Source organism: Alligator sinensis, unplaced genomic scaffold (genome assembly GCF_000455745.1).
Source record: "Alligator sinensis unplaced genomic scaffold, ASM45574v1 scaffold439_1, whole genome shotgun sequence".
Taxonomy (NCBI): Eukaryota; Metazoa; Chordata; order Crocodylia; family Alligatoridae; genus Alligator; species Alligator sinensis.
Window position 1 is genome coordinate 45,553 of NW_005842523.1, and position 22,336 is coordinate 67,888.

Below are 22,336 nucleotides of genomic sequence, written 5' to 3' on the forward strand. Positions count from 1 at the left end.
CACAGGCAGCTTGTCCAGAGGGTGCATGGGGTTGGGGTGGGGAGAGGGGGGGGCAGCTCTCTGCCACTGTGTGCAACCCCCCAGGGGAGGCATGGCAAGGTATGGGTGCTCCGATTTGTGTGCAGGGCAGACGCTGGTGGCTTACTGTGGGCTTCGGATTCTCTGCTCTGCTGCCTTTCCCTTGGGAGCCCCACACTGGCTGTGCACCCCCTGCCCACCTGGCAGCAGTGGGGGCAGCAAGTTGTGTCTTCCACTGCTGGGCAGGCAGGGGTGCACAGCTGGTCCGGGGTTCCTGGGGCAAAGGCAGCAGGGTGGAGAGCTCCAAGCCCACAGTGGGCAGCTCGCATCTGCCCTTGCCCCGCTCAGCTCCAGTTAAAAGTGTCCCTGCACTCAAAAATACTGGCAGTGGCGCTTGAACTAAAGCTCATTCGAAGAGCTTTCATTCAAGCACCCTGGATGCCATTTTTAAGCACCGGGACACTGATCCCCTGGACGAGCTGCCCGTGGCTACCCCCACCCCAGCCCCAGGTCCCATGCACCACCCTGGCTGGGCAGCTCCCAAAGCCCAAGCCTCACTCCTTCCCTCACTGTGGGGCCCTTGATCTGCACCCCCTTGCCCCTTCTCCTCCAGCTAATATGGCTGGTTAATAACTGGCTATTGGTATCAGCCAAGAAAATCTTTATTGATGCACCCCTAGAAATTGCTCAACTATACTTTGCAAGGACAACTTCTAGAAGAAAATTCTTTACAAATAAAATGAAAAGCCACCAGTGACAGGGGAGATGCATAAATTACAAAACGTCTGCAATACCCTAATGCCACTGCAGTCTACAAAGAAGACCCAATGAACGAGTGTGTAAGATAAGGTTTATGTTCTGTAGCATTTCAAACAACAGGTGTAGAGGGTAACCTGCTCCCTTGCACTCCAGTGAGGTGATACTTGTTTAGCCCAGTGACAGCACTCTAAACATCAGTGCAGACTATTTTATTAGTCATCATTTGATTAGACACTTTCAGCCAGTGAACTTAGACCAAGCTGTTTCTCTCACCTCCTAAGCCACCAAAAGCCACAGATATGTTCTTCCCAGCTGGCAAGGCTTCCTGTTTCCCTAACAACTTCTACAATGCACTGATATATTTTCAACACAGCATTCTGCAGCACTTTGTGAAAAACGTGGTGACCAAGATCAAATTAAATCTAATAAATCAAATTATAGGAGTGAAGTCACAAGGAATAGTGTACTGAGAAAGTTTTCATATTTAGTATAATTTTTCAGTGCATCTGATATGCTACCAAATTTAAGTTTGCAGGAAGATGCATCTTTCTAAAGTAGTTTACAACACAACACATTTCAAACATTTTGAAGAAAATATTTCCAACTCCTCTTGTAGAAAATAAGGGATTTCCCACTTGCATTTCTAAGGAAGGCCAGAGTTCAAAAGGGTAATTACTCTTAAACTCCTTCCCCTCCAATTTTCATACATCTCAGTATCAGATGCTTAATTCAGTTTCAGTGATGCAAATTTTGTTGCTGGAGGTTGGTGGTGATATATATGTTAGTACTTTACAAAAGCTTTCAATTATGCCCTGTATCATGCAGACTTGTATTTATCTGCATGAGCCACCTTGTTCGAAAAGTACCACTTCCACATCTGCATCTGTCAATTCAAATACTGAACTAGATCAAAACCGAGTGCAGACAAGAAAGGAGGTGGGGGGGAGCAGGAATAGAAGAGAAGTTAGGGAAACAATATACAGGGATTTAACTAGGATATGGAGATCATAAGTCACTCCACATTTTTAAATATCTGTTGGGGGAGCAGGAGGAGAGGGGGAAGAATACAGCTAATGATCTTGCAAGAACTGTACCTATGCTGAGTTCTTTCCAATGGGGAGAAGTTGCAAACACTGGAGTACGGGAACAGAAATCAAAAGGATCTTGATAAATTGGAGAACTGAGCAACCAACAACAAAACAGGATAATTGGCTAGGCAAAGTGCTGCCAAGAAAGATCTGACGGGTAGGTGGATCATAGATGCACAAGAGCCAGTAATAAGATACAGTCACCAAAAAAGGAAACGCAGTTTTGGGCTGCATTTACAGAAGTACTGTATGTAAGATATGCTAGGTAATAGTACCAGTGTACTCCAGCTAAGGCCTAACCAACACCAAGAACTGTGCACAATTGCACTCTACATTTTTGGAAGGATATAGAGAAACTATAAAGCATCCAGAGGCAAGTGACAATGATGATAAAGGGTTAGTATGCATACTATATGAGGAAGGTAAGAGAATGAAGTATACTTTATTTGGAGAAAAAGAGATTAAGGATGAGGAATCACAGCAGTTCTCAAGTATTTGAAAGAAGAGGGAGAAAGAACTGCTCTCCCTTCTCAGAGAAGGCAAGACACAAAGCAATGGGTTTAAACTGCAGTCAAGCAAACTTTAAATCAAATTTCAGAATACTAATAATAAAAACAACTTCCTAACTTTAAGAATAACTTTAACAATTGAACAAGCTGCCGATGGAAGTTGTGGAATCTGACAGGCTGGATGGCATCTATTTGGGATGGTCTGGGAGGAAGAACATATCCAGCATTTGTGGAGGTTGGACTAGCTGACTCTTCAGGTCCGTTCTAACTCTGTGATTCTATGGTCAGAAGATGCCTTGCAGTTATACTCTGCCAAAGCTAGAAAAATGCAAAGTACAGAGGCACCCAAGGTACAAAGCAGCACTGCAGAACCTCCACAAAATGTGACATGAGAAACAAAACCAGTAACAGGAAAAACAGTCTAATTCACACAGATCTCAGAAACATGCCTCTCAGGTATCTACAGATGTCTTCAATTCATTACAGAAAGTTAACATTTTCTGTCTGAGGCAGTCAAGATGCTTTTTGAATATTAGGAAAAGGAACTTTTCATAAGAAAGTAGCTAAAATAGTCTTCATTAAAACAAAAACAAACTTATTGTGGGAAAAAGGAATATGCATGTTTAACATCTGTAAAGTACCTTTCAGGAGCCACAGGCAGGCAAGATTCTTTGATTAGATGAGATATCTTTTATTAGACCAACTGAGTAGTTGGAAAAAATTTCTTACAAGCTTTTGGGTGCAATCACCCTTCTTCAGGCACAGGAAGTCTCTGGTGTTCTGATACTCCTTCTTTGTAACTAGACAGAATAACTGAAGTATGATTGTATCACTTATTTTCTCCATTCCCATCTATCTTCCCATACAGCTAGGTCTAGTGACATTCCTGAGTGCTAAGGCTGGAATGCTGCTGTGAGTTTCCCAGAGTAGTGCAGATAGTGCCCACTGATCCAGGAGAACGAACCAGGTCAAAGGTGCAAGGGTCATGCCTTGTTTTCTTTCCCCTACGGAGAAGCAAGATGCTCTGAAAAATTGCCCAGTCCACTGCAAACTCTGCACTGCTACAGATGGCAGGACTAATATATCAGAGTTTGCGAATGATTTTTTGTAATGCTTAACTTAAGAATTCAACTGACAACTAGCAAATAAAAAGGTCCTTTCAATATCTACAATGCCTATAGCTCAAGGGTTTTGGTTCTTCTCCTTCCTCAAAGTTAAAACAGAAAAATTATGCCATGCCATGCCATATGAGGTTTTGATAAGCAGCAAAGCTAGAAAATGGTTAATTATTTAAATGATATAAGGATTCCAATTCAGCTGGCAGAAAGTATTTACAGTAATTATTTATATACTCTGGTATTTACAGAGCAGAACTGTAAAAGAATATGAACTCAGTGCTTTCACAAAACATTCATAGTGGATAGTATCCACTGTAGGAGTGAGTCTTTTGCTAATTTCCATTGTTTTATTATCTAATAGCTATCATCAGGGCAAATCCATCCTATCACTAATGGTTAAATGGATAAGAAACTGTATATTGGCACACAGAGCAGCACTGCATCCACCTTCATATTTAGTGCTGAACAGGCAAGCTACGCCTAACTGCAGTGCTCCCCAGCAGGATACAGAGGTGGTATGCCCATGTGCATCTAAATGCAACAATGGAGTGTTAAAACCAGACTGGAAAACAGGAAGACTGTTCCTTATTTAAATATGAGTGACAAAAGTTTGAGGGTTTGTCTCTCGTATATCACTTATTATTCAATACCCCTGAAGAACTGAGCTGGCTTACCAACTACCAAGAGCTACTGTCAATTAATTAACACTAAAATTAATTTGCTAACAAACTTATGTACAGAATTACATAGAATTTTCATTTGCCAAGTTCATTATATCAATGATTCTGCTTATGATCCAGGACCATATTTTAAAATAGCTCAGCAGCCATTTTATTAATTTCTATGTCTAAGGCAAAGCTTTGTCTTAAAGGTAATGTTTATATAAGAGGCTGATTGTGCTAGCTTTGATTGATAGACTCCCGGTACCATTAAACAACAGAGATAGCACTGCCACGCACTAAAACATCAAAGCGCCATTAAATAATAAACTTGGCATAATGTTATAAAGCTTGAGGATTAACGTTTATATCATTTCCAGAAGAAAAACAGAAGTTTTACTTTTTTATGTTTATGGCTCACAACCAGTCTACTATGACTTTACCACCATCCTCTCCTCGGAGAAAATCATTTAACTTAAAAAGAGTTCTTAAAATAGTTATTTGAGGAGATGTAAAAATATGCCCAGTGCATCAGTTAAATATTTGCTTCAAACTTTACACAACGTAACAATTTAAACCTACTGAAAATTTATAGTCTGTATTCCTTATCTTCATATACCTTTTCTTGCAGTCCACCAGTACATCATATAGAAGTCTTAGAAGTGTATGCTTTTTCTCTGTGCTGAGTTTCCAATCAGAAATCCATTTTCGAACCTATAGAGAAAAAAAATTCATAAAGATGTGTTGCTTCCCTTTGAGAAATACCTCTTAGAATTGCAAATACTGTCCGCTTCACTCCAAGATGTTTAGCAGGAGAAAAAAAAGGATGGAAAGGACCTATCCTACAGATCTTGGCTGGATATTTATCCTAATGCCCAGAATTAGAACTTCTGTGAACTGAAGTCTCCAAATCTGTGCTTTGTCTTCTTATGAGGAAGGGATGGATATACTGAACTCTGCCACCAAAGCAAAGGACAGAGAACTGATGCCCTAATGCTGGTTCCAGCTCTTACCCTCCATCCCAGCCCAAGAAAGCAACAGGCAGATCCTGTGAGGTATTTAACATAAGGGAATTATAATATACATGCTTAGATTATAAAGAACTTTTACAAGATTAGACACCTACGCTACAAAATTTGCCTTTAATTCCAATAGGGCTTGACATCTTTCAGCAGCCAGAACCACTCTGTATTACTTCTAGATACCCTTTCATAAGAGAGGAGGCATACTTAATAGAAAATAACTAGTGACAACCAATTCATTACCTGATCTAGTTCAGTTGGAATGTACTGAATGGCACCACATGATGAGGCCACTTTAAGAAGGCTGCAGTAGACTGTATATCTCACAGGAGTGTTCTTATCCATACCATGAAAGAGATTGCTGAGTCTAAATTATAAAGAACAAGAATAATTTAAGTCTAGTGAGTATGGCTAAGTGTTAATGAATGGTATGCACAGACAAGAGTACTATCATATAAAATTTTAATCATTATACAAGCATCACCATTTCAATTCTATGGCAGATTTTAAGAGGTCACAGTTTCAGAGTGCCTTCTGTCAAAGGATCTGGAAGCACTTTATATACTGTGATTAAGTTAGCTACACAACAGCCCAGGGAATTAAACAGAGATCTCTCATTTTTACAGAGGGGAAGAAGGGGGCAGAAATCGACATTGCCCCTCCATACTCAACAGAAGCCAGGTCCCAGAGTTTTCCCACCTTGTCTTTTAAACATAACAGACACCAAAACATGAGTCTCTTAAAAAAATGATTATTTTGTAAAATATTGTGTGTCCACTGGCTTCACAGGGTTACTTACAGCTGCAGCCTGAGACATGGACGCTCGCCTTCCCGAAATTTCACCAACTTCTCACAAAGACTTTCAATCAAAGCTTCCTGTTTGTCAAGCTCCAGGATAAGCAGCAGAGATACCACACTGTTCATAACACTCTCAACATCTACACCCAAGAGGAAAAAAAAAGCAGGCATCAATTTAATACTGCAAACAACAATCATAATTAAGAAACAATTAATCCTTTATTGCTGAAGAAGTGCTCCTGCCATTAATGCTTGTTTTGTCTTAGCAAGACATACAATAAGAGTGTAAATCCAGGAAAGGATTTTAAAAAAATAATTAAATAAGCTCAGCTATTTATCAGACTGAACACCAAATGTGGAGAGACACCAGCATTTCCACTGGAAAGTATACCATCATATAAAATTTAAATTGTTGTTTAAGCACCACCAATGACAGCAGCTCAAGGTCACCCAGTTCTTTGCCAAAACATTATTTGATTTATATGGTGCTCTACACAAAAAAGGCTCAGGGAGATTTATAGTAAAAACAGATTTAAAAAATAAAATAGTAAATGGCAAACCAATCCCCTAAAACTGGGGTTGTCAACCAGAGGGTACTTGAGAAGGCCGTAGGGCAGGGGTGGGCAATTATTTGGGGTGGAGGGCCGCTTACTGAGTTTTGGCAAGCCATCGAGGGCCGCATGACAGGCAGCAAGGGGCAGATAAACATTCATTTTCTACATTTTTTAGGGGCCCTGCAGGCTGAATAGAATGGCTTGGCGGGTCAAATGCGGCCCATGGGCCGCATTTTGCCCACCCCTGCCCTAGGGGGTATGCGCAGGTGGGCAGGGACAGAGAGCCGCCACGCACCATCCTGTGCTGCCCACCTGGCTGGACACAGGGGTAAGCTCCAGGTTCAGCTGCATGCCACCCCCTACCTTGTCTCTCCCCACCACCTGCTCCGTGTCCTGTTGCCGGGGGTACACCGATTCAAAAAGGTTGAAAACCCCTGCCCTAAAACTAACCTCAAATACTTCTCAACCTGATCAACAATTACCACGTATATGGAGAGAAGAGAACTTGATCTGTGACATTAAACTGACATCCCACTTTTGATTCAAAGGAAGACAGTGTACATTTCAAGGCCTTTGTCCCTATCTTAAGAGCACTCAGTAACTTATCAAGACTGCCTTAGCTTGCGGATGAGGAGCTGGTCAATGCCTGCTAACCAAACCCAATGGAACCGTATATCACAAGAGTCCATTTCATTTCCAGGACACAGAGCTTTCTCTGGAGTCAGTCCCAGACAATGGAACACAGTCTGACGGAAACAAGTATCAGTAAGTACATGCTTATTTTTAAAAACTGCCAAAACTCTACCCTGAGAGAAGGAGATAAAGTTAGCTGCCTGTGAAAAATATTATTTTGTGTAACAGTCTGAAGAGGCCCTTAGACTTCATGGTGGTGAGGGTTGTAGAAAGACCAAGACTGGCAACGAAGGTGTGAATTCACATTAAATTGTGGTGGCAGTTTTGTGCCAAAACTATATACATGACAGAACAACTATGAGCCAAAATCCCTGACCCAATCTATTCTCACAGTTCTTAATTTCAAATCCACTGATGTCCAATAAAAATTGCTGGAGCATTCCCATTTATCAGGCTAATCTAACTTTAGAGTGTGCTCAATTCTGACTAATTCTTCATATGTGGGTGTCATTTAGATGCAACAAATCTACAGCCAATATTGAATAAAATCCTATGTTTGAAAGGGTGAAGATCCATCTAGGGATGAATGACAGCATGATAAAATGGAGAATGACAAAAATGGAGAGTAGCATGTCTAGCATGTCCTCTCTGAGAATAATTGGGTACCCCCTAAAGTCCCACATAAACAAAAATCTCCTTAGCTTCACTATAACTGGCATGACAGGCTGTGGTGAATAAATGTTATCTGCAGAAAGTAAAGTATTATATGCTGATCTTCTACTGAACATAACCAGTTAATGTACATGTTTTATGCAGTGAAGGCCATGGAACAAGTGTCCAAAACTTGCCAACAATTAGAGACATTGTTAGTACCAATGACTTTTGTTGGCTTCTCCTGCGCATTCATTATGCATATTTAAAGAGAGGAGGGCTAAGATTGGCTCAACTCCCACAGACCACTATACCATAGACCAAAAAGACTAAACACTGCCTCAGATGGCCACACAATCTATTTTTTAATTACTACTAGCCAAGGAGAGGGTCACTGTGCTATTGCATCCTTTTCACCGTAGGCAAACACCTTTAGTACACAGAAATTTTGAAGTTCCCAATTGGTTTCTTTCATTTTATGAAAAAACCTTGATGTTCTTACATAGCTTGGTCCCTTTAAAAATTTAGGGCGGGATTAAAAAAAAATCCAGCATTGCCCTAACTCCGTTCCCATTTAGGTAAATATGAGTTCTATGCAATTTTCAAATAGAAACAACTAGACCAACACTGAAAATGCCATCCTAGTTCACATTGGCCTATTGTTTGAGTACACTTACTCTCAGACCATCTGCCCTGTAAGCTTCCCATGCAAGTCTGGGGCGTATCGGAAGCTCTGTACTTCATCATAATGTTCCTGAATATGCTTGCCAAAAAAATGTCCACACCTGGACTTCTAAAGACACAAACCTTTATCATCATCCTTCAGACATACATCGCAGGCTTCAATAATCTGAGCCAAGTCAATATGAAGTCCTCCTTCAGAATTCTCTTCAGAAATCTCAGCACCTTTTGATTTTAGGTAAGCTCGAAGTTCTGCCGCCTTTTAAAGGAAGAAACAAATGCAAACAGTTCATACTAGTAATAAAAACCCTATGACACTGACTTCATTAGAAAAAAGCCTAATTGTTCACATTTTCATTCTCTGTATGGGTATGCGTCAGTGAGAAAAGTATGTGGACAATATATACTAAAGAAAATTAGTTACTGGTAAGTAATTCCTTAACTTTCTGTAAGAAATGCAAAAACCTAGAACTCCTGGTTCCAAAATGATACCTTTTATTAGACCATCTGAGCTTTCTGTAAAATCCTAATGAAGGCAGTTTGGAGTTTTTTCACGAATTACCAAGGTAAATTAAAAATCCAGTGACCTCCATAAACTTAATGACAGTCCTGTTAATGGCAAATCAATGGAAGAGACTTTTCTGTGCTTTTTGGCACTGGCAAGGCCTCAACCAGAGCATGCTGTCCCTAATTCAAGAGATTTGTGGAGAGATTGGAAAAAGTCCAGTGGAGAAGGCCAAAAATGTTTAGAGGCCTGGGAAACCAGACTCATGAGAAAAGGCTTAAAGAACTAGGGTTATTTAGTTTGGATAAGAGAAGAGGGGGAGGGGAGGAGGGAAAGGGAGTAGGCTGGGGGTTGATAACTGTTGTCAAATATATGAAAAGGGATTATAAGAGATGGAGGCGGGCTCTCTGTGGCTGCAGAGGGACAGGACTATAAGCAACGGCCTCACACTGCAGCTGAGAAAGTTCAAGTTTGAGATTAGAAGAAACGTCCTATGAGGACGATTAAGCATTGGCACAGGCTACCCAGGGAAACTGAAATCACCACGCCTGGAAATTTTCAAGAGCAGGTAACTAAGACGCTCGCCCGCCTCGCTTCTATGACACTCGTGCTGAGCTCAGGAGCCGTCCGCCCCCGCACGCGCGGCCGTCAGAGCAGTTGAACAGCCCTCGAGCCCTTCCCGCGGGGCCCAAGGCGGAGGCGGGAGGCGCGGAGCAGCTGCCCCCTGCCGGCTCTGCCGCGTCCCCTCCAACTCGGCCGCCACCCCGCCCCGCGCCGGACGCTCGCGTCCCTCCGGAGCCGGCCACGCCCCTGACCTGGTCCTCCTCGGTGATATCGATGAAGGCCGGGACGCTCATGGTGGCGGCGACCGCCGGCTTCACCGCCTGGGCAGAGCACGCCGCCCGCACCGGAAAGAACGGGTCGCTTCCGGTGAGCTGCACACCTCGCTTCCGCTTCCAGGGTACGGGAAGGGGAGGACTGTTCTGACGCTGAGTACCGCGCGCGCGTCCCTGCCCGGCGTCCATGGGCGCATGCGCAATGTGTCACTCTGCTAGGGCCGGGGCGTGCCGGGGCCTCCCCCTGCGCGAGGCACTGCGCGCTGGAATGATGCCACGACGTCCCCTCACGTCGTTGGTGTGTCACGTCAACACGCGGCGCCCCTTGTTCTCCCGTCTGGGTTGCCAGGTGTGCGGCAGTTATCGTAGTTGGGCCGCCTTTTCACCCTACCCTTGCACGGTGTACAGTCCGGCCTAGAGAAAGTGCTCAAAATGCCCCATAATTTTTGATGTTACAGGGGTTTAGGTTGTAGCCGTGTTGGTCTAAGGACATAGGCAGACAAGGTTCCTTGGGTGAATTTGATATCTTTTATTAGACCAACCCAAATAGTTGGAGAATAGTTATTAAGCAAGCTTTCGGGTTCAAAAACCCTTCATCAGGCTAAGGAAGTTTTAGCAGTTGGTGTGTGCTCTTTGAACCTGAAAGCTTGCTTCATAACTATTCTCCAACTATTTGGGTTGGCCTAATAAAAGATATCAAATTCACCCAAGGAACTTTGTCTGCCATAATTTTTGAGGCATCTCATTGATGTAGTGTGTGCAAAACTGAGGTAGTCTCAGAGAGTCTTAACTTACATTTGGTTTGCTGTCTTTCTTTGTGTATATATATGTATGTGTATATATATTTGTGTGTGTATATACACACACACACACATATATACACTGTGGTTCACTTGACAAGCCAAAGCACACTTTGACAGTTAAAGTATTTTAGTCCTCTTACAGTTTGCCACACACCCATCACCATTCCAGCGCTTTCACTTGTCATCATATTTGTCCTTGCCTTTGTTGCCATCCTCACCGTTGTCCTCATTGTTCTCTTTGGAGGGCTTGCCTATGAAAAGTCTTTTCCAGTCCCTTTTCTACCATATGAGGTCCACTATCTCTTTCTCTATGATTACCATATTTCCAAAATCAAAAAAGAGGACACCAGTGGGCAGGAGAGTGGAGTGGGGTTACATGATTGCAGGCTGGGGAGGTGGCAGCGATATGCCTGTGCCCTGCCTCTGCCCCTCACTCCTATGCCCCTACCCCACCCCCCGGGCGCTGCCGGTGCCCCTCACTCCTAATCTGCAGCACCCTGCCCCACAGCCCTGTCAGTGCTCCTTACTCCCAATCCAGAGCCCACTTTCCTCCCAACCCTACTGCCCAAGCAGCTCCTGTGCACGTGTGCGCGCGCACACACACACACACACGCACACACTTACTTGCTGGGGCCTGCACGTAGAGCACGTGACCCTCAACAGCAAATCACTTTGCCCGCTGCTCCCAGCCCCAAGCATCCAAGCTGCTGGGAAAAGAGGAGGCAAAGCAAAAACCTAGACCTTTACTAGCATTTTAAAAACCCGCCTGAACATTAGGACAGGGGGCCAAAGAAGAGGACATGTCCAGGAAAACCCAGATGTATGGTAATCCTAATTCTGCCTTATGAATCTTCACCTCTCACATCATCCTCTTCTGTCTTCCTGTAGTACCAGTACATTTTACTCATCCCCATTTTAATACAGTCCTTGATTGTGAGGTCTGAGTGCCTATGTTTGACTGCTTGCCTAGAAATAAAGAAATGCTTCAACTTAGATGACCCAATTCTCACTCACTGGAGGCGTGCAGTGAGCAATATAAAGTAAATAAGACTTATTTGCATAGTTATTTGTGTACTTATTTGCATATTTTTCAGTGTACAATAGTTTTTCAGCAAATACAATCATTTTGAGCTTCCAATATGATAATTTCATATTTAGGACCTGGCAATGCTGAAGAGAAATTAGCAGATTAGCAAAACTTCTTTGTATCTGAGTCAGTCTGAGATCAAAGCAAAAACCACTAGAACTATTGGCATGCAAATGAATGTGCTAGGATCTATACATAGTTGAACCCCCCCCCCACCAAACTAGGCAAATGCAGTAAAAAATACTGTCTTTAGTTCCACAGTCATTACTCTCATTCAGATTCGTAAAATAAGATCTAGCCTTCCTGAGTCTCCGGTGCTTCACTAGGAGTTATTTCTACATCTGAGTTTATACTTCCATGCCTGAATTCATATTCCTGTACCTGAGTGAAGGTGTTTAGCTAGAGCTAAAAACAGCTTATAAGTTTGTGAGATAGAAGAGAGTCACTCCCAGGAATGGTAACAGCAACATTGCAGAGGCACGGATTGTTTGAATAGTGCAACATCAAGACTTTTCAAAAGGAGAGAGGGTTGTTAACACCTAATGAGTGGAGAGAGATTAGTAGGAATCAGAGGGATGATCATGATCCATGAAGTTAGCTGATTGTCTCAGCTGCTGCCTGAATAGAAATGCAGCTACTGGGTAGTTGGTTTTAAAATTTCAGTGGAGCAGGGATCATTTAGGGTTTTAACTGCACCATTGCACCGCCCCCTGGATCCACCCTTGGTCTGTTTCAGGTAGAAGGCAGAGGAGACTTGTACTTTATAGACTACCATATTTTACCGTGTACAAGTCTGTGTGACATATAAGTTGATCCCATATTTCTTATAAAAAAAAGTTTGGATTTTTGTCGATCTGGTGTATAAGTCGACACCGCCTCACCACATACACCTCCAGGGGAGGCATCAGGTGCTTGAACTCAGCTGTTACCTCATCCCAGTGCTTTATAAATGTGGGTCAGTGATGGCCGCTGTGGCCAGAGCCTGTGAGCTGCAGCCACAGCTGGGTGGGCAGCAACGGAGCTCAGCATTGGGGGCTGTGAGTGGCTCCTGGCAAGTGCTGCTGCTACTCTGTGCCCTGGTGCTGTTGGCAGCAGGCAGCTGTGCTGCAGCTCCTGCGCCATCAGGTGGCGGCTGGCCAAGATCTACCCACAGGGCAGCCACTGGGCTGTGGGTAAGTGTCCCTTGGCCAGACTCAATGGGTGCAAGGTTTGGGTGCCCAGCCTGGCTCTGGGGTATAAGACAGGGGGGAGGCAGGAGCCTGGCCTGACCTCAGTCAGTGCCAGGGAAATTCCCAGACACCAGCATGCCGCCTCTCTGTGGGCTGGGTACGGCAGGGTGCAGGGTCCAGCTGAGGACAAATGAATTTTGAAACACAATATGTTTTTATTTCAAAGTATTGACATAGTGCATAAGTTGAGATGGAAATTTAAGGGTAAATATTTTGGCTTCAAATATCAACTTATATACCATGAATATGGTAACTACATCAGAGAGATGTAGCATAAGCCCACTGCTCACAAAAGCCGATGCTGTACATCTGATATAATTAGTCTATAAGGTGTAAATCTCCCCTGCCTTCTCTCTGGTCTCTTCCCCTGGTGTCACAGGCCTCAGGGGGCCTGTAACCACCTTAACTGCAACCTTCCATCTCCTCTTGTCATATGCAGTCTCCTTTTACCTTTTGGCATCTTTGCCTATCCTGTTCAGATCCATTTTTATGTTATCTTCCCATCATTGCCTTGGTCTACCTTAAGGTCTGATACTTGTCTTTGGTTTGGAGGCCCTTAGGCTGGGGTTTTCTGCTTAGTGGGCTCCTTACATTTTGTATCTGCAACTTCCACCCTTGTTTTTTCAAGTCATTCATTTATTTCTGGGTTCTCTGGCCCCTCTTGCCTCTGGGGGAGGGAGCCCTACATTTTGGAGGCTTGTGCCCACCCTTCCAAACTTCAAATAGGTACAGTGAGGAGTTTTTTAGATATAAATTGGAACTCATGCAGTCAGGTTGAACAAATTACAGAGTACAAATTTAGGTGTCCTCTTTTCCATTTTAATGGATTAATAGCAGCTACTTGAAGAATCTTTTGTCAGTAGCATCACAGGTGCTGACTCTGTGGGTACCCTGGGGCTCAAGCACCTAGTGAAAAAAATCAGCGGTTGCTCAGCACCCATGAGCCACATTGGGTGAGCCAGGTTGAAGAACACTGACTTTCCTGGGTTTGCGTGAGGCTTTGTTCAGGAACGCAAACCAACCCTAAACCACCCCCCCCCCCCCCCCCCCCCCAACAACCCTGCCAGCAAAAACCAAAGCCTATGAATAGCATGACTTAATTTTGAATTCTCTGCAATATAACTGCAGAGTTCAAGATTCTTGAAAAGGCAGAACAGATTTCAGGCAGTCACAGCTAGTCATTGTAACAACTCAGGCTGCAGAGACAGAAAATTACTCCTCTACAAAACCTAGTTTTTATAAATTGCACAGGTAACAGCACAATTCTCTGATTTATGAGCTTTTTGGTTTGATATATCATTAAGACATATTCTATATGCAGTCAAGTTGTTGCAGTAATACAGATACATTCTGACATATTTACTCACTGGTTCCTGCATAAATTACACTGGTAAGTAAGTAGACCGGACTGCTTTACTTGAAAGAAAAAAGTGTTTAGGTACCTATTTAGTATTGCTTGGTTTCTTTATCTTTTAAATAAAACTGCTCATCTCTACAGTCTCTAAAGTCCAGTTCTTGGCCTTTACTCTTTGGCAGTTTCCTTCTCTCACTTCTTGTCTTTTCACTACCTTTAACTATATGTATAATTTTTTCAAATTGTTTCTGTTTGAGCGCACATATATTTTTGGCAACTGCAGTTGCAATGTTTAAACAGCAGTTTCAAGTAGTTTCAATGTTTAATAGTAAGTTGTAGCTGACAAAACAATACTTCTCATTACAGAGGTGCAAAATTAATTCCATATTTGCAAAGCTCAAGGATATGTATGCAGGATACCTCTGTAAGTATATAGCAAGGTCCAAATTTTAAAATGTATTTAGGTGCCTAAATAGGAGGTAGGTGCTTAAATCCTAATGATTTAAATGGGACTTAGACACTTTTGAGGCTATGGGCCTGAGGGTGACATTACACATTACACTTAGACCAAAGTAAGGGCACTTAAAACATAAGCATCTACACGTTAAAACTAGTTAACTCATGTTAAGTGCCTCCTGAGTATCTCAGAATTACGCCACTTCAGGCATGGGTTAACTCTGGGCCATGCTTCCCAACTTGTTAGAGTAGCTTAAATCTGCTCCATGGATTTGCAGTTTGCAGTCTTCCAGCATCCCAAGATGCACTGCTCCCAATCCCCCTCACTGTCCCCCAGAGCAGGGATAGAGGTCAGGTGTTCTGGCTGCTAGCTATGTCCCTGCTCACCAGCCCTCAAGTGGTAAGACAGAGCAGAGCAAGCAAGAGATAGTACTGCCCATAAATGCATGACTGCCCACAACGATTTCTAACTTTAACACTGCTTAACATCCCACAGATGTAGTAGGTCTATGTGTAATGTATACCTTCACCATAAGTTACTTTCAATTTAACCCTTCCTAGGGTGACATCCTGGCCTTGAAGTCAATGACAAAACTCCTCTTGATTTCATTGGGCTGTTATTTTGCCTCGGTTTTTGATAAACTTCTGATTCATTTGGCCGTTTTCCTTATTATTACTTTGTTACTGCAGTCAGTTGGCAGTTTGTGTATTTTTAATTGCACTGGTTACTGCTCAGCACTACTGTATGACTATGTAGGTATTTGGTTCCATAGACATTTAAAAACAATCTTGTGAAAGCAACACGTTCCGTTGAACACAAATTTCTTCCCCTGAATGAGAGAACAACCTATGTGTGACAATGTCAGTCAAATAACAGTACAGTTCTGAGAGGCACTCAGATTTGTGACTTCCCAGTTCTGGAAGTCAAGTGCACCTCTGGAAGGCACCCAGATATTATGAGTTGTATGAGATATAGAATATTTGCTAACACATAGAAGAGTGTGACAATTAGCTGCAAACTCAAGTTAAGATCCATATTTGTACTGAAACATTCCAGAGCCCAGATGTTAACAGGGCTTTTCCATTTTGTTCTAGTTTAGGGGTGTCCAATTTATAAGCCCCCAGGGGCCACAGGCATTGGAGGCCTCACAAGTGAGCCACTGGGTTGTACAGACACTCCCCCACACCCTCCTGTTGCACTGTACACCTGCATAGGCACCTCCATACTACTGCACTGGGCACCCAACTCCTTGCTACATTGCACAGGTACATGAGACCCCTGCTGCAATGCAATGGTACATGAGCACAATACCTTCCCCACTCCAACGTGTGAGTGTGTGAGCATGATTCCTACTAATGCTGCAGCACATGCCCTCAGTGGCACTCCTCCTACTGTTGTAGTACATGGGTGGAATTGCCCACATACACTGTCCTGTCCCCCCCCAGCACACATGGCCCTATACTCACTCTCAGCTTGCTGCACTGTTTGCCACATAGCCCTGCTCCCTGGGGTGCTCCCTGGGACACCCCCAAGGCAGAGGCAGGAGGTGGCAGCCAGAGGAAGGAGGGACAGCCCAGGGACCCCGGCTGCTGTTGTTGCCAGAGCAATATAGGTAGGCAGAAATCTGAGGGGCACGACTTACTCCTTACAGGCTGCATGTAGCCCATGGACCACCAGTTGGCCCATGGGCCCTATTCTAGTTCATTCCATTATAAAGATTTAAGTTTTGCTTCAGATCAGGCCTCAAAGCTTGAACACCTCTTAAATGCTGTGGGGAGCAGACCAGGGTTTTGATTCTTGTCCCTTTCTAATCTATTCCAATAATTAATTGTAGAAAAAGCTAACTCAAAAATGTATTTTTTCCAGAAGCTAGCTATTGTATTTTTCCTTGCATTGGATGACTCTGATACATGGTGAGAAAAGGACAGGAATAATTAAACCCAGCACTCCAGAAGAATAAGTAGGGAGGTGACATGTTTAGCTCGTAGGACTGAAATTGTAAGTGTCTTGAATTCTAATCCTAGATGAGCAAATTACTTGTCTTGTGAACTTTGGCAAGACATTCGGTCCGCCTTTGTTTCAGTTTTCCTATCTGTAAAATGGAAAGAATAATAATGTCCATCCCTCCCCCCTTCGTAAATATTTGCAGATCTTAAAATTATATCTGTATTTTCATATCTGTAGTACCCATTTTTCATGGTGTAGAAAGGAAGTCTGAAATGTTTTATCTTTTCTTTACTTCAATAATAATGAATTGTTTTCTGTTTTTTACTTTACGGTCAGGGTCTTACCTATCTTATTGACAATTGGAGAACTACTAGGTTCATGATATCATAGGTAACTTTGGATTTAACCTTACCTGAGAGAGAGAGGGGATTTTTAGCCATACTGTTTAAAACATTTTGTTTTTAGTTAGTTGTTGTTAAAGCCTATTTAACTTAAACCCCTGTAAAAACAAGAAAGGTCTCTTGTCAAACATTCATGGCATGCCCCTTCTGTTAAGGGTTGAGAAAATTCCCAGTTCACATAACTGAAATATTCAAACGAAATCTTCAGCAAACTAACTGAGACAAGACTTGATATTCCTGAGTTTTCTAAAGTACAACACATTTGTGGGGTAAGAGAATAAAACAACCAAATCCAATTTTTGTTTTTTTTCTCCTGTTACTTTTAATAAACATTTTTCTAATAAGTATCCACCAAAGTAGGAATTTCAAAGTGCTCTCAAGTTACTTAATCACTTTTGAAAATCCTCCCCTAAATTACTGGAAGTAGCACCATACTGCTTCCTGGCTTTCATTGCACTTGAAAAAAATGAGGTTTGGCAAATTGCAACATGCTTAAAATTCCGTTATACCTTCTGTCTGCAGAAAGCGCAAGAACACAGGCAAGTTTGTCAGATTTGCTTATGGAAGGAAGGGACATCACTTCCTCTACAGAAGGCCTGTGTGGTTGGAGAGGGCAGGACTGTTGGACAACTGTTCTTCTAATCTTCAACAACAACTTAAATACTGTGGAATCCTCCAAAACACAAGAGGAAAGGGTTTGGGGAAACTGTCCAGTAGGAAGGACCTAGGAGGAGCTGTGCTACCAACAGGACAGAAGGGAACAAAGAAGCCAAGAGCCAGCATGAAGGTATGGAACATAAGCACTGGAGTAGCTCATATAGGCAACTCTTGGAGCGTGAGATTGACAACTGGGTTCAAATCTTTCCAGAGTCTTGTTTAATAACATGCTTCTTTTTTGGTAGGGAAGGATGCCCTGGCTTATTATGGCTAGGCAAGAGTAGTTGTTAGCAAGTAATAAAGAGCTTTTTCATATCCTATAAGTCATAGGGTAATTCAAAACATATTTCTGTGGGGGAAAAAAAAAACAGTAATGGAATTGAGCAGTACTGGGAAAAAAGAGCCAAAGTGATTACTTTTTAATGGGAACTTTGAGGTTGGTACTGTAACCCAATGTTTTGTATTGTTTAATGCTAGAAAGTGTGAATCATTTTGCTGATCTAATGCTTTGTAATGCGAAATAACAAGGTGAGGTATAGTTCACAGTGCCTGGATTTGTTTTATGTTTCAAAAGTTTAAACAAATTATTTGCTGTATGAACAAAATGATAGTGATTTACTGATCACAGTACCGAGGGTGCTTTCCTGAAGTGTAAAAGCTGTTTAGCAAAAGGAACATGCTGCTGTCAGCAAAACATACTCCAAACTCAGATGCTACAAACAATGTAGCATTAAAATGGAGATTAAACGCTAATGAAATAGCATTCAAAGTTAATAGTTTTTTTTATGCATGATAGATTAATTTAAAATATTCACGTTAAAAAACTCTGAGTTCCAATGTTGCCCTGAACATTAAATGAAAGTTTCTGTGCTTTGGGAGGAAGAATCAGAATCCTGCAGCAGTCAGGAAAAGTAGTAATTTACAATTAGTCCTGCGATGAGAGCTATATAGATTAAAAGACAGCATTGGGAAGTTAAATTAGACTGTTCTTTAAAAAGAGCAGCTGTTACCTTTGTAATTTTGAAATTTCCCTTTTATGAAAATTTCTCAGTCCTTATTAAAACAAACCTGGTGGCTCTAAGTTCACTTTACTAAACTGAAGTGAAATTCCACTTCCCCTACAGAAAGCTGGCTTATTTTAATTTTGTGTTGGGAATGCTGGGTGAGCTGAGGAAGACAGAATCCACACCCAAGGTCTGTAGAGATATACTGCTAGCTTTGTGCAGCTGTTGCTTCAGCATGTCTGCTGGAATATTGGCAGCAGTGTCATCAAGCCTGTAGCAGTAGTGTTGAAGATGTGAATGATAATAAATAGACACCCTGGTTCTGTCCCAGACCTGTTCTCAGTGGAGCGTTTTGTCTGAGCCTATAACACCTTGTAGAAATTCCATGAAACATTTCTAAAATGTTGCATGTAAAATGTGGCGCACACAGAAATCATGCATGTTCCAAATCCTATTGATAAAAATCTTTTCACTGTGTCAAACCATGCTACCATTTATTGCTGTATATGCCACATATTTTACAGATAAACAGATTTTTTAGAAAGTTTTAAAGAACTGTGGTGATTTTCAGTAAATCAAGAACACTGCTCTCTGTATGTATTTTTAAAGCACTGCTATAACAAGTTTAGCAAAATAATATATTTCAGTTATTGAGGAAAATGTAACTTTTCAGTGAATTGTATAATGAATCTGGAGTTTTAAACATTTAGTGAATGCAGCTCAGACAGATTCTGGCATGAATGGGGTTAAAAGTCTGCCCTAAGATGCCAGACATCCCTGCAAAAGCTGCCAGGATTGCAGTGGAATGCAGCCACCTGACAGGCTGGCTCTCTGCAGTCTACTAATACTAACAAGCGGGAGCAGATCAAGAAGATCTTCATGGTGGAATGTGTACAGGCCCCACCCCCTGCAGCAAGGAATATGAACCAGAGCAGAGAGAGTACACAGAAAGGGCCAGATCATTTCAGAAGAATCTAGTATACATACACACATCATTGGCCAAATTATTTACAACTTAGCTGGTGAGGAGAGGAGGAGGTGAAGGACAAAAGCAGAGCAGGATGTGTGATAGACACCTGTTATAAACCTGATGTAGACAGAGCTTGAAAAAAAGTGAGAGATGGAGCCTAAAGCAAAATAGATGTCATGTCCTTCACCTTCCAGGGCCACAGTAAAAGAAAGAAACACAGTTGCATCAAGGGCCAGACCCCACAAACTCATACACATGACACAAGTGGTCTTCAGAAAGGCAAATAGTTCTCAGAAGTCAATGGGCTGCACCTGTGACTGAGGGCTTGAGAGGCTGGGCTGAGAGGATTGAGTCATCCTCCCTATAATTTTGCGTGGAGAGCAAGGTGCTGTCCCTTCCGCAGCAAAGATTTTGTGGTGACACCTTTCTTTTTTTCCAGTCCCTGGGAGTGCTCTTTCTGTAGTCTGTCTGTCGGTATCTTTGCTAAATGAGGAAATGAAAACTGAGCTAGCCTGGGGAAAATTTTGGGTGGTGGTATATTGCACATGACTTTCTCCTAGCCCTGTGACAACTGATCAGTAAAATGAGAGACCTAGTTAGCTGTATTAGTCTGAAGTCAGGCAATGAAATTAGCCCAGCCTTTTCCCTCCTTCCACCTGATCCCAGGCCTATAAGTACCATATTTTCTTGCATGCAACATGTCCTGGAATAAAATATGTATCTTGTTTTCGAAAGGCAGAATGAAGAAAAAAGATCTTTCAGAGGAATAGCTAGGGATCCAAGTCTGCTCATTTTCTGCTCCTTGAGTGGCATGCAGATTTTACTTTCACTTTTGCCCACTAAAGCAGAAACTGCTCTTACTGTATTTCATACATATAATGCACACTGTAATTTCCAGCAGCTGTTTAAGGTATGTGTTGTATACAAGAAAATACAGTATATTATCTTTCCTGCCAAGAGCCCTTTTGAGGTCCCTGACATGCTGTGCCCGGGAGGATTAGTGTGGTTTCATTGAAGCCATTCTGTCATTGAGCTGATGAATGCTTCCTTCGAAGACTCTTCGGGTTTTTTTTCTGTAGGTGGGGGTGATTGCATGGTGTTCCTACAGAAGTAGGAAAACCTTTAACTGTGAACTGTGGATGGTAGCTTCTGCAGATAAAAAAGGGCTGACAAACCTTTACCCAAAGCTGAAACACTTTCAATCAAAACTTATTTAATGTTCAGAAATTCTTGGCTAACTTTATTCTTAAAAAAATCATTGTTCACATTCCATTCCTCTGTTTTTCCTAGTTTTTGTTGGGACTAGAAGGGAAAATGCCAAAATATCCTTTGAGAGCCTATTCTTGCAAGACGCATCAGAGATCTCATTAGGAAGCCTGTTCTTGTAATACTCCTAGCCAAGTTTTGCAGTGTCTGTAAATCTGAACGATTTCAGTAAGTATGTGAACTTTTGGTACTTATCTGGTTTTCTCTTAATCTGTTTGTAAATAATCCACACTTCTGTGCTTCTTTCAAATCCATCCTAATCATGCAGACTTTTAAAATCTATCATTGCACTTTCCAAATTCGTACCAGCTGTAAGTAGATAAAAGAGCAAAAATCTTCTATAATGGGTAAAATTCAGTATATCATTATTCATAGTAGAATTTAGATCTTAGATGGAACTATTTGTCTTTAAAACCTTTTACAAATATATATGTTGTTGGAACTATGGATACGCTTATTTTGGTGCTGGTGTAGCAGGGGTTTTTCTTAAAAATTTTTTTAGGAGAAATCCCAAGTTTAGAGGAAATGAGCACTCGATTATTTAAATTTCCTGAGATTAGAGGAAGAACACTTTGCCAAACAATGCCTCTTCACTTCAAAACCTCTCCTCATAAATTATGTTAGGAGATCTTATTAAAAGTCTGTAAAAATTTCCTATTAAAAATGGTTGATTGCAGTCCAGACCATCACAGCTTTTGTGCTTTCGTTGAAATACCACAGCTGTCGCAAAGAAATATACTGTGAGACAAAAGGTTTTGTTTCCTTTGTAATAAATTATTTTTGTGATATCCGAAGTAAGATAAAACTTTCACTTATGTTTGAGTGAAGGAAGATTCTCGTGATAACTTGTTCAAAAATCTATAAAAAGAATATAAGAATGCAGATCTAGATAGCAAATTAGAATCGACTTCCTTTTTGTTTAGCAAAGCAATTACTTCTAAAGTCAGTGAAGATTATAACTATGGATAATGGAATGACTTTCAAAAGCACAGTGACTATAGCTCAATAGAATCTTAAGTTGAAATTTTCAACTTTGACCTTTGAAAACTGTACAAGAGAAACCCTCAGCATTGGAGATTTTTACAGACAAAACTAAGTGGTATGAAATGGCCTATTTGCTAAATATATTTACAAATAGCGCTGGACAAATACTGCAAACACCTTTTAGGAGTTTTTTAAAATTCTGAACTTTTAAACAAAGTTGCTTTGACTACATTTGTTTTTCCATTTCTCTTTAGGCAAATAAATTTTCTGCTGGGAAGTTTGCAGAAGCAAACATTGATTTAGTAAGCTGCAGTATTTGCACTAGGGATCTGAGTTTAGGCATAGT

The 22,336-nt window shown here is 41.8% G+C and overlaps 1 protein-coding gene across 1 annotated transcript in view; it reads right to left on the minus strand.

Annotated features, from left to right (window-relative positions):
* EIF3M (eukaryotic translation initiation factor 3 subunit M) overlaps positions 1-9,966 on the minus strand; it is a 20,530-nt gene extending 10,564 nt beyond the window's left edge. The window contains exons 1-5 of the mRNA XM_006031672.3: positions 9,811-9,966; positions 8,617-8,749; positions 5,973-6,111; positions 5,417-5,540; positions 4,771-4,865 (exon numbers count right to left, since the gene is read on the minus strand). Coding sequence (XP_006031734.1) covers positions 4,771-4,865; positions 5,417-5,540; positions 5,973-6,111; positions 8,617-8,749; positions 9,811-9,852 — 533 coding nt within the window. The 5' untranslated portion in view covers positions 9,853-9,966. The remainder of the gene's footprint in view (positions 1-4,770; positions 4,866-5,416; positions 5,541-5,972; positions 6,112-8,616; positions 8,750-9,810) is intronic.
* Positions 9,967-22,336: the final 12,370 nt, after the last annotated feature.